Source organism: Cataglyphis hispanica, chromosome 4 (assembly GCF_021464435.1).
Source record: "Cataglyphis hispanica isolate Lineage 1 chromosome 4, ULB_Chis1_1.0, whole genome shotgun sequence".
In the NCBI taxonomy this organism is placed as follows: Eukaryota; Metazoa; Arthropoda; class Insecta; order Hymenoptera; family Formicidae; genus Cataglyphis; species Cataglyphis hispanica.
Window position 1 is genome coordinate 7,438,939 of NC_065957.1, and position 12,485 is coordinate 7,451,423.

A 12,485-nucleotide genomic window follows, 5' to 3' on the forward strand; every position below is an offset into this window, starting at 1 on the left:
TAAATATTAATAATATCTAAATATTCTTATATAATTTCCCATTAACATTTTTTCACAAATTCTCACTTTATCTTCTCATGTATAATTTTTGTATATATAATATTTATCTATTTATGATTTAGATATTGCTACATCCAGCAATTCGTCAGCCAGTTCTTCAAATCGATCTGCCTGTTCGCAATGTGATAAGAGCAGTCGACTGAACTTTTCATAGCCATATAAAGCACCTGCTATCGCGCCGGTCATACTAGCAATTGTGTCTGTATCGCCTCCTAAAGTTATCTTTAAGATAACAAAGATATAATATTAAAATCCAATAAAAATGGCATTTTTTAATATTTCTCTGTGCACTTAATATAATTAATCTGCCATATAGTTTTATGAAATTTATTAAACTTACAGCATATTGAATTGCTCTTCTGACAGGATTATTAGTTTATACTCTTTTTATGCGTTTTTGTGCCTTTAAAAAACAAAAGATTGCAGTAGGGACTGATTCTAAAGCTCTAACATTAGCACCCAGTTCTTTAACTATCCTTTGTTCATTAGGCTCTCCTCCATTTTCGGAAAGCAGATTCTTTACTATTTTTAATCGTTCTTTATATGGCTGGCTATAATTTAAATACTATGATTAAAATTTTTGTTTAAATATACATATATATATATTATACCATGCATATTAATAATATACGCATACCTTTCGCCAACCTCAATTTTATCCATTTTGTTTATAAGATCGTCGATAAAATTAGAAATGTTTAATTCTTCACTAGGATATAAGCACAGACTTTGTTGAATTGCTATAGCCTATGATAACAACAAACTTTTATGTGACAGATATCTATTAATATAGATATATTAAATGCAGGCATTTTTTTCTTTTTATTAATACAAATCAATCTGCAGTTACTTGTAATATAGCACCGTTTATCCCCAATTCATTTGCATGTGTAATTTGTGTCACTTCTCTCACATAATGTAAAAGATTATCATAATTGTTGTACGAAAACAATGATACAGGTGCAATTCTCATTGCACCTCCATTACCATAAGAACCTCGACCATCAAATATAGCCTTTGCTGGATCTTTCACATCTATTCCTGGCTCAATTTTTTTATTCTTTAATTTCCTTAGTTTCTTAAGTACCTATGCACAGAAGAATTTGTTAATTTAATTTATTAATTTATTAGTAATGTATTATTATATAAGCTATAGTTATAAAAAATTATAATTACAATTGTAGAAAATAATATCTTTTATAAATATAAAAATATACTATTTTATATTCATATACTATATATATTTAAATTTGAATCAGAAACAAATTTGAATGTATGATATAAATTTATATATTTATATAGCATGCAATGTTAACTATTTTAAAATAAAAACAGATAAAAACTACATAAATAAATGCTAAAACTACAACACTAACAGTTATAGTACCAGTTCCGTAACCACGATGAGGCTCTTGGTAATAACTTTCCACAAATCGTTTTGCTACATCAATAATATCCAAATCTCGTTTCTCAATCAAGGACTCAGCTAAAGAGCGGGTCATTGCCGAGTCATCTGTGAATTCCATGACAGGCTCTATAATTAAAAGATTTTTCATATATTAAAAAAAATTGATTTATTTTACTAAACGTATTAAAAACAATATATATATATATATATATATATATATATATATATATATATATATAGGAAAAAATATATATAAAACCAATGTACGAGTTTTATGCAGCGATAGTTAGCGCGAAATATGAAAAAAAAATTCAAAGGAATAAATCTAACCTCTGAACTTTGTTCCCTCCAACATATCGAGCCTTCGTTGCAAGTAGATTTTCTTGCGAGCTGATATGACTTTTTTGCCCTCATATGGACTTCCAAGAATATCTCCGACTAAAACGCCCAGCATTGTACCGCGAAATTTACTTTTCAATAATTCCAAATCCATCTTTGACACTACATATGTATGTAAAACATGCAAATACCTAACTAAATCTGACTCGAAATATTTTATGGATGTCATCACATCACATTCGATGAGCATTGTGTGAAAGAGAAAGCTCATCTATACACTGACTATGTCATGACTGACATTAGACGTTTTCGCGCTAAAAAATAAATTAAAATATTAATAATATATTATAAAAATTTTTAAATATAAATTACAATATTTAAATTCACAAAATATCATGGTTCGAAAGACGATTAGAAAAAAATAAATTATTACTATTATTAGTACTATAATTATTAGTACTATATTAGAAAAAGTAGCTAAATGAGGTTGTTTTTCTAGAATGATTGGCTCTTATCATATGTCCTACTTCCAGTAAAGCTTCATTATTTATGTTACACAATAATAAAAGATCATTAAAAATATCAATACTGTTTATTGTAGTTACCAAAAATTTGTACATAACTTTTAGAAATAAAAAGACAAAGGAATTGAATGGCATATTCTTTTACTATACTCATTGTACAATTTTTAACTGAACGGTTTCCTGGAACCTTTTTTCTATTTAGCACATTATTGGAGTATGTATATTGATTGCTTCTCTCAACTATTATAAAAACATCGAATTTTTGCGGAAAGAATTCGATACAAATTTGATGTAAACATTTTAAACCGACGCTTAACTACATGTAAGATTCAGAATTATTGCGTTGTCGAGGAACACTTGCGCGATCATATCTCCTTACTAATAAAATGTGCATGATGCTCATCTAGTCGAAAACGAGCAATTAATTAACGTAAAGCCGCAAGTTGAGATTAAATGGGAAAACACCGCTAGGTTAAAGCTACCTTAATATAATCTCCTCTGTTAATTAATTACGCGAACTAATTGCAGGGATCTACTGCAACGGAGATAAGATATAGATCTAATTTATTTTTTTTAATTATAGCTGAAGTTCCTCTCTGTCGCGCAAATTTTAATAAAAATAACGATTTTTATATTGAAAAATGTAATTTTAATTTATTTTACGCTAATTATTGGGAAGAATTATGAATACAATTATATATACTATAAAATTCATTAATTTTTTTACCGATTTTTTACATGCATCGTGATAATAATATAATATAATAAAAGTGTTTGATATATATTATGCATATATATAGAGAATTGATTTCTATAATATAAATAACAATATGTTGCACACAATTTATAAAGCTTTGATGTATAAATTAATGTAAAAATTATTAAGAATTGCATATGTAAGATTTTTATTATTCGTTTATCGTAAATGATAATTATATTTACACATGTAAAATAATTAATTTCTTAACAAGAACAAGCACAGTAGATATTATTTAAAAGTGGATTTATTCAAATTATTGTCTTTTGTCACATATATGTCATATTTATGTGATTACATATATTTGTAGGTGACTATTATATTATATAATATAACAAATTTCAACAAGATTTCAATTTATATGAGATCATTCATGATTGACATTCTTCGTTTTGAAAATCGAATGAAAGACATCACAGCGATCCACCTATCAGGCAGCGGCATGAATTGGCACATAGTTCAAACATTTCGCAGGAAAATTCAGCTATCAAGTCGCACATAACGGATGTCGGACGTGTCGCGCGATGCAAGACGAGCGATCGCCGCGTTTCGCGTGATTTATCCGTTCAATCGCGAATATATCGCGAATGCAGTATCGAAAATATCGCAATGGAGGGTTATTATATTGCGTTAATTCAATTATTCGTGCGAGTGAATAAGTGTGGAAACAAGAGCGCAAGCGACAGAGTGCGGCAATGGGCAGAGTGGCAATGGAGCATCAGCTGAAAAATGAGGACAAATCGTGATGATTAGTTTTTTGTGTGATTGTAATTAGCCACGTCTTTCCGATCGTATTGTGAGTATATTGATTTGCTTTGATAAGTATCGAATTCAAGGCAACGGCTTTCGGCGCATCGGCCCATTAGAAAAGGATAGCGAGCTCCAAGTAGTTCGAAGAGAGATAGCTATAGTATGGGATAAAGATTTTTTTTTATTGCAATATAAAAGGTGTAAATTCAATTGAATAGAAGTAATCTATGCTTTTTATCATCTATGGTAGTCGGCTGCCAGTAGTTTGACGCGCCACCGCCGCCGGTGCCGTTGAGGGCGCTGAGTCGCGATTGGCCGAAGCGCTCAGCCAATGAGGGGCGGCGGCCGTGCTGTCTAGGCGCGCTCTATCCGGACGACCAGTGTACCGCCGGTCGCGTATCCGTTCGGATTGTTTCTGTCGTCGGGCTCGCGTCCGTAAGATTTTTCAACCCTCCGCGGGCGGACATCGGTAGTGCATCGCGAGATTTTCAGATATCTTCGTTGTCACTCACTCACTCTCTCTCTCTCTCTCTCTCCCTCGTTCTTCTTCTTCGTATCTTTTCCCTCTTTCACATCGGACAATGATCGGTAAGCGTCGATGTTAAGAATCGGCGCGACGCGGTCATGTTATGGAGATCGGCGAGTTGACATCCTCGTGTCTCGTCGCCGCGCCGTTTTCCCGCTCGACGGCGAGTGGGTCGTCAACCGCGTCGCCGAGTGATTCACCTGCTCGAATCGACGACAATCATCATCGCCGCCGCCGCTGCCGCTGATGCAGCCGCGTGCGAGCCGCTGCTGCCTCTCGTTCCTCGGATCGTCGCCGCGATCCTCGCGCGTTGACCGAACGTAAAATTCGCGGTAGGATACGCGCGCGTTTCCATCCCTCTTTTCTCAGCTGCTGTGGACCGATAAGAAGTCGTCCGCGGACTTATCACACTTCGTTATCGCAGTATTGTATCGTTAACGCATTCCCTTCGTTAACAGGTGACAATTTTTGAATATGCAATCTTTATTTTTTATGAAAATGGCGTTGTTATCGTCATATGGAAAATATTTCTTGTCTTTCTGGAAAGCTTGTTTAAAATTTTAAAGTTTTCAATCTGATATTAATATTAACAATGATGATTTTTTAAATGATAGAAACAGTAGTAAGAAAAAGATCAGATAAATTTTAAATTAAATTGCAAATTAATTAAATTTTTTAAATGTACTCTGCAGCATCTAATGCACGCGAGAGATTTCTCTTTGGTAATATCCCATTATATGTTTCATAATAGATGCTCTCTTCTTGCGCTTAGTAGCTCAATATCCATTAATCAAACTGTAATGTTCAGTTTTAGGCGAGAAGCGATACTCTATACGTTACGCCAGAAAATGTAAGGCAGATTTTCTTGTTTTTGTACGCTCAGCGTTATATGTTATATTATGATAATTGAAACAGATGATTTTGAAATGCAAATCTCATCTGAGAAAATCTGGAAAAAATTTTTTGCATAATTAAAAAGAGAGAGAGAGAGAGAGAGAGAGAGAGAGTTCAAGATTCACAATTGAGTTGACATTGAGCAATTGACGCGTAACTATAGGAAATAACAACAGGTTGCTAAAATCTCGTAGTCATGATTCAGAAAGAAGTACTTTTAAATTTGCATTGTCGAATATACGAAAAAAATTTATATATGACCTTATATTCAAATTATGAAATCATTATTTCATCATTGACAATCTGTAATATTTCATTCCACATTTTAATTTCTTTTCACGATAAGAAATCTAGTCATTTGGCCAAAATTTATCGGACTACATAATTTTCTTTATTAAATAATTATGTATTAATTTCAAATACTATACTACAATTGTCAATATAAATTTTCCAGAATTGTTCAATTAATAAAATAGAATGCATTGGAATAATTGGCGACACACAACGAAACACAAACTCAAAGATTTGTTGAATGCCAAAGACTTTACTTTTGATGTAATGCATTGTTGTTCTTGTCACATCTTTTAACATTTTTCTCAAATGTTAATTTACATAATTGACCATTGTAATTCTTGCCGCGCCATTAAGCACATGTACGACGAAGAGCTTTATTTATACACCATACAATATTGACCCCATATACCGCGCATTATTATATCTACTCGATCATCGCGATATAAATATTTTGACATTAATCTTTAACATTTTCCATTAAAAATCCGTATCTATTAACGTTGATTAAAGTAGTATATCGCGAAAAGTTATTGCACCGCAAGAGTGGAACGGTTTTCTTCGTAATATTATTATCCTTTTATTATACTTTATCTTTTTACATTAATATTAATTACCACCCACATTATTTTTTATTATTAATGATCTATTAATATTCTCGTAAATTATGAATATTTCATAATGCCAAAAAATTTTAAATTAAATAGAAATAAATCACATGTAGAGAAAGGTACATATTTTTTATATACTATCTAAGAAAAGTTGCCAAGCTAATTTTATTAACTTAATAGATAAATAATAATTTGATGTAAAAGTTTCCTTCTATCTTTTCTCGTATTTCTTCTTCCTACGCTGGGAAAGAAGTAATCTGATAAAAAGAAAGAGAGAGTAGAGGTTCTGTATATCAGAGGAGATTTCTACGCTGTTAATCTTACGAAAGAAATGCGTTTCTGGCTTTTATCAATAAATTACAAGCGACCGCACCCCGAATCGATTTTGAAGTTTTGGCAACCTTTTGCGAAGTCATCGATTTTTATGCGAGCGATATTCACTCGTCTTATGCCGTGCTATTTTTACAATCTTTTTCGCGGGAGTGACCCCGAAATCTAGATCTAAGATGCAGCTTCAGCTTATGTTCTTACTTAATAGTGATTAATAGCGCGTATGCACGCCACTATCAAATGAGGGGAGCGGGGGAGGGTGGGGCGAGCGGGTTTATCCTAGGATCGCGAGGAACTTGAAGCACTTCAAGGAAGGTCGTATATATTATCAGATTTCTCCGCTCTTATGTCTCGTCCAAGTCCATTTTTATTCATAATGTCTTTCTTTCACATGGGACTTATGCCAAGCGGCGAGAATTCGCGCGCCATTACCGATGTAAATAACAAATACCACAAAGTGAGTTCTCTTCTCAAAGCTCGCGACGACCCATTTCAATATTCGCTTTTGTAAAATTCTCAGAATATTCAGCAAATGCAAAATAATATAACACGATTTTTCTAATGCAAATAATTTCGAAGGTAATGATTTCTATTCGAAACGCACGCGCGGAGGTATACTAAACGAAGTTGAAGCGATGTTAAATTTTCACAAATATATTAATCGGTAGCAAATATATTAATTTGTAAATATAATAAAAGTATAAGAATTTTTTTCCATATAATTATATTGTGATTATATTATTTATTATAAAATGAAAATTTAAATGTTCTTAATATAAAGATGGAATATATTACTTCGGAGGAAAATCTCTCTCGTGCAAATTTTTCGTGCAGCCGCGTTCCCTTTGGGTACACTTCATAACTTCATAATTTCGTTCAAATGTAAAACGAAATTAATTATTCGATTGGAGGGAATATTAATATAATCGATAAACACATCGTGTGTTTATTAGTGTGCTAATTAGAACGTTAAAAATACACACGCTTTACATTACATGCCCGTTACCAACTGAACGCACACGGTTCGTTCGTACGAGAAGAGAATCACGTGGGAGATATTTTTTTTCGTTCAAGAGAGTGAGAGAAAGAAAGTTTGACGTTTCAACAGACGCGCAGAGATCGAGAGAAGAAAATAAAGTGAGACGCGGATCGATAAAAAAAAAAAACGCACGATGGTGACGGGAAACGTGACGACGACGACGACGATGATGGTGTGACCTCACGGGACACCGGATATAGAGGGAATAGGAAGCGCGGAAAAAGGAGCCGCCGCTTGCCGTCTTGTTGGATCCTCGACAATTTAGGCGGCGGCAGGATCAAAGGTCATGGCGACCCCACCGGACTCGCCAGGACCGGAAGAGGCGTTCTTCGAGTTCGAGAGCACGAGGGCGAGGCATCAGACCACCAGGCCGGTGCCTATCGAGGAGCTTCTACGACAGACCAAGTTCTCTCGCCAGGAGATCCGAGTCATGTATCGCGGCTTCAAACAGGTATGTAATGTTTCTCTCAACCTATTAGGAACATTATCGATTTTCTTCCTCTAGGAGGGAGACATAAACGCGAAATTATGCAAAAGGGGTAGAAATGTTTTCGGACATTTTTTACGATTTTAAAGGAGATTAAAAAAAGGACATCAAGTTTATGCATCCATAAAAAAAAACGTGTTGTACGAAAGAAGCGTTAATTTATTATTATTTATTTTTTCCTATCAAAATTATTGTATTGAAGAATATTGTGCCAATCAAAAAACTATTATGCAGCATCATTAATTTACCATCATTGATTTATTTTCATTACCGGGTTTTGATAACTATGTATACCACGTAGCTCTTTTGTATAATACCCAAGGGAGGTTTTTCTTCAATTTATTCTCGAATAATGTTCCTTCTACTCCACTCTTGCATAGTTTCGCAATTCTAGTCCATGACATTCAGGATCTAAAAAAAAACTAAGTTTCAAAAACGGAAATCTCAAAAGCTTCTGAGTTTACTTATCTTAATATTTAATGAGCCGAAAAATTATTAATCCTCAAATTCTATTATTTTTCAATGTATCTTCAAACATTTAGCTAGAAAATATTTTCAAATTTCATAGAAAATAATCAAGCGTATAATTATATCTAATTGTGGAATCTATCGTTTGAACTTGGAATTCTATCGAGACCTATTGTTTTGTTTGACGTCGTCAAGATTACAGCAACGTGCGCGATAGCTGACAGTGTTCGCAGCTTGTATTTTTAACTCCTTCTTTATTAAAGATAGTCCCGCAAAGTATTGATTATATTCACGGACATTCCATAGAAATTGTGTTAACGCGATTACGTGAATGAATTGATGATTATAAATAATTGATATAATGCCGCTGGGCGCGAACGATCATCAGTAAAAAGTATTTCTTGCCAATTGACTTGCCGCATCATCGTCGAATCTCTTCGACTCGTGTTCCCAACAATTCGCGACAAAAACAAATTTAAAAAACAAACCTACATAATGCGAGCCTTTAATCGTAAACAGATCAGTCGACATTTTCGAGATATTTTCGAAAATTAATTAAAGCAATAATGAATGTAATAATTAACGCTTGATTAACTGCGATTTTTTATGGCGGAATGTAAGGTGGATCGACATCTATAGATGAAGTATAAATTGCGGAAGACTGATTGTATGGGACATAAGGCATTTATATCGATCCGTAAAACTATTAAATATAATATCCTGTTACAACAGAAAGGAAACAGAATTTACTTGCGTAGATAGATAACAGAAACAATGCGCGATATAGACTTGATATTAAATGAGAAACGCGTTCGTATATAGCCACGTTTTATTAAACGAGAAATATGTTCGAATGTAGACAGAATGGTTTTAGTTGATAGCCTGTATCCCCAATCTATACGGCCGCATTTCATTGTTCTGTTGTATCTTTTCGATAGATGCAATAAGTTTACAATGGATTTTCATAGTCGCTATATACTACATCATACTTTCCCATAATATCGAAATAAGATTTCCCATAAGAACAATATAACATGCTGTCAAATAAATAATAATAGTAAAGCACACATACACTTCTATTTTATTTGTACTTTTGTTGTAAATATTCGTGCGCTGACAGTTAAATAACTTTGATTAAAAATTTGAAAACCTCAAGGTAAAAATTTTATACGTTTTTTTAATTATCTCTATATTACAAATTATTTAGAATATAGAAAAAATAGGATATAAGAAAAATTAATATACATACTATAATAAGTGTATTCTCTTAATAAAAATAAAATATTTTTTGGAGTATATTATTATAAATTATTATAATATATTATTATTAATTATTATTATATATAGTATATTATTATTAATTATTATAAATATTATCTCAAGTACAGTTGAAACATTCGCGGACCGGGTATCGAGAAGATAATATCCGCGATTTTAGCACGAAATTACACGCGCATGTGTTCCCTCCCTGCGTGCACGTAACTGCGTCATGCGTGTGACGGGGCTCTTCATTCATATCGTGTAAGTGGATCCATGTAGAGAATATCGGAGAATTCGCGCTTTCCTCATCACCTGGATGCATAATTTTTTGCTGGCGCACGGTTCGATAAAGCTCAAAGCTTCGAGGTCCGGTGCGGTCCGTCACTTTTGCGATTCTTGTAAAATATTTACCAGCGAGTGCGCTCGCACCGGCCGACACGACGTTGAGCGTGCGACGTGTAAGGTAATGGCTGGCCAGTCCACCTGAGCCGATGCGCGCGGTCTCTCTTCAAGGCTCGCCAACGTAAATATCCTCGCAAGCTCCCCTCTCGTTGCCCTGCCGGTTGTTTTATACGATCTATCCTGGAAAAGATGTGCTGCGCCGACGAAGCTGCGCGTCTCTATATACTGTGATTAAAACCGCTGATTATAATCATTCGTCTTCGAAAGGGAATTGTCTGGAGGATGTAAATTCGCGCGAAGACTTGTCTCCGCATTTACCACGTTCGGATTTTTTTTTTTTTTCATAAATTTGAACTATTTTAAATAAATTTCTCTTTCTTTTTTACGTAAATGTCACCAAATTTTATTGTCAGATTTTCATCTTTTGTCAATAAATATTATTATTATTATTTTTTTTTCTATGACGACACCTCTCGTATGTATTTATATTGACGTGTTTCGCGCTTGGATACACATATCTAGATGGTTTGATGAGTACGTCACGTGTAAAATTCCGCCATGCACGAAAATTACGTATTTTCCTTGATGTCCTCGTTTATCGAGATTTATTCCCGGATGGATGCGGTTTTGGAATTTGAAAGAGACGCCATGTCACGCGCATACAAGGTATAACATCCCTTTTTCAGAGACTGTAGGAAAATAAGGTCTATCCCAGCACAGCTATTTGAATTTATCGCGAACACGGGAATACCGTCTCGCAAAAGTGGATGTGTTTCTTGGGCATTTTTGCTCGCGGGAAATCACCTACGAGATAGTCGTGATTGCGTTAGACGGAACATGTAAAAGATTGTTTTCGTAAGAATTGCATTTTGCAAAATGTGATTAGAATAATTGTAATAATGCTACGTTTGAATTAAATATATTTTTTCGGGAAAGAAGGCTGACGAAAGGGAATTATTCTATTTCTGTTTCGATGCGTGTGTTCGCGATATGTATCCATAATTTTGCTTTCCCATTTAATCAAAAATAACGTTAAATGTTATGACACACATTACTTTTATATAAAATTTATAATAACGAAAATGATAATATAATATTGGCAAAAACAGTAACGGAGACAAAGCGGTTTATTAAATACATCGCGAAATATCGAATGCGGTCGTTGATAAACATGTCGCGTGTTGACATACCTGTCGCATTTATGTCGATTTATATTAGCGCGAGGCAGAGAAAAATACGCGACGAGAGTTGCATGGATAAATAGATACGTAAAAAATGCAAGAAAATGTCTCTACATATTTTCGCAAACATTTTTTTAGATTCTATTACTTACAGCATAAAGGTTTCATATGACGCACGTGCTTTGTCGAAATATTCTGTTTCTTTAACCTTTTTTTTAGAAATGCGATATATATATTATGGAATTTACTTTTTAGGAAAGATAAATTTACGGAACACGTGCGCGCGCCCGTGTTCCGAATATTTATCGAGATACTTAAACCAGAGTGAGTTGTATATCTCGACAAGGGCACCGTTTATATCGCCCTCGACTTTTAGACTATTTATTCAACTTCTGTGAAAACTCAGTTCATTTGCTCGTACCTTGACATAAGTATAATCATACAACATGCAGTAGGTAACATTTCCACCGTTCATATATTCGAAACGCTATATATTTTCGTCGAATGCGCGCCGCATATCTGCAATATTTCGAATTTTGAAGCCAAATACATAAATACCTTTGAGCGCCTAGGATATACCGGGCTTTCAAAACGCACAGTTTCTTTTGCTGAATTTTCCTTTGTGAATAAAGATTCTTGATTTTTATTTATTTATATATTTATCTTCAAATTTTTTCATAGGAATGTGAAATAGGTTTTATAAATATTTTTTATAATATTATAATAATTTTTTGTTTCTTCCTTTTCTTCTATTTTTTTCATTATACCTTTTACATTTAATAATTTTAAAAGCAAAAATTATGTAAACGCGTATTGAGAGTTCAGCAATTCGCTGCAAAATTTAAGTCTATTCACGATGATTCAATTTACTTAGCGAAACATGGCGAGCTGTCTGGTCGCTAATTTATTCAGCAGCTGCTTACACAATAGAGCGCATATATCGCGAGGGTGCATAAGATGGCGTATAAACGCGAGCTAAATTCCGATGCTTCTTCATGGTCATTCCTTCGCGCAATCGCGATTTTAACGACGTTGCACGCGATTGTCCGATTGAATCTTTTGTACCGAGCATGCATTCTAGAGTACAGAGTGAGTGCTTTCTTTTTCATCGAGGACAAGGACGAGGATATGTATTCGTCGCCTCACCTTTTGATGTTT

General features: G+C 33.9%; 2 protein-coding genes across 8 annotated transcripts in view; one reads left to right on the forward strand and one right to left on the reverse strand.

Annotated features, from left to right (window-relative positions):
• Positions 1-29: 29 nt before the first annotated feature.
• On the reverse strand, positions 30-2,007 carry LOC126849229 (ADP-ribosylhydrolase ARH3-like). The gene is made up of 6 exons (XM_050590889.1): positions 1,799-2,007; positions 1,437-1,594; positions 911-1,147; positions 698-807; positions 401-611; positions 30-282 (listed from the first exon to the last, which is right to left on the reverse strand). The coding sequence occupies exons 1-5, from the start codon at positions 1,959-1,961 to the stop codon at positions 437-439; spliced, it is 843 nt and encodes a 280-aa protein (XP_050446846.1). The 5' UTR covers positions 1,962-2,007; the 3' UTR covers positions 30-282; positions 401-436.
• A 1,590-nt stretch (positions 2,008-3,597) lies between these two features.
• The window catches only part of LOC126849250 (Kv channel-interacting protein 1), a 51,644-nt gene continuing 42,756 nt past the window's right edge, over positions 3,598-12,485 (forward strand). The window contains exons 1-2 of one of the 7 annotated variants that reach the window (XM_050590926.1): positions 3,598-3,884; positions 7,565-7,980. In XM_050590926.1, coding sequence (XP_050446883.1) covers positions 7,816-7,980 — 165 coding nt within the window. In that variant the 5' untranslated portion in view covers positions 3,598-3,884; positions 7,565-7,815. Of the gene's footprint in view, positions 3,885-4,198; positions 4,823-5,366; positions 5,435-6,766; positions 7,981-12,485 lie in introns of those variants that run through there. The other 6 variants (XM_050590928.1, XM_050590922.1, XM_050590924.1 and 3 more) reach the window with 6 other exon arrangements.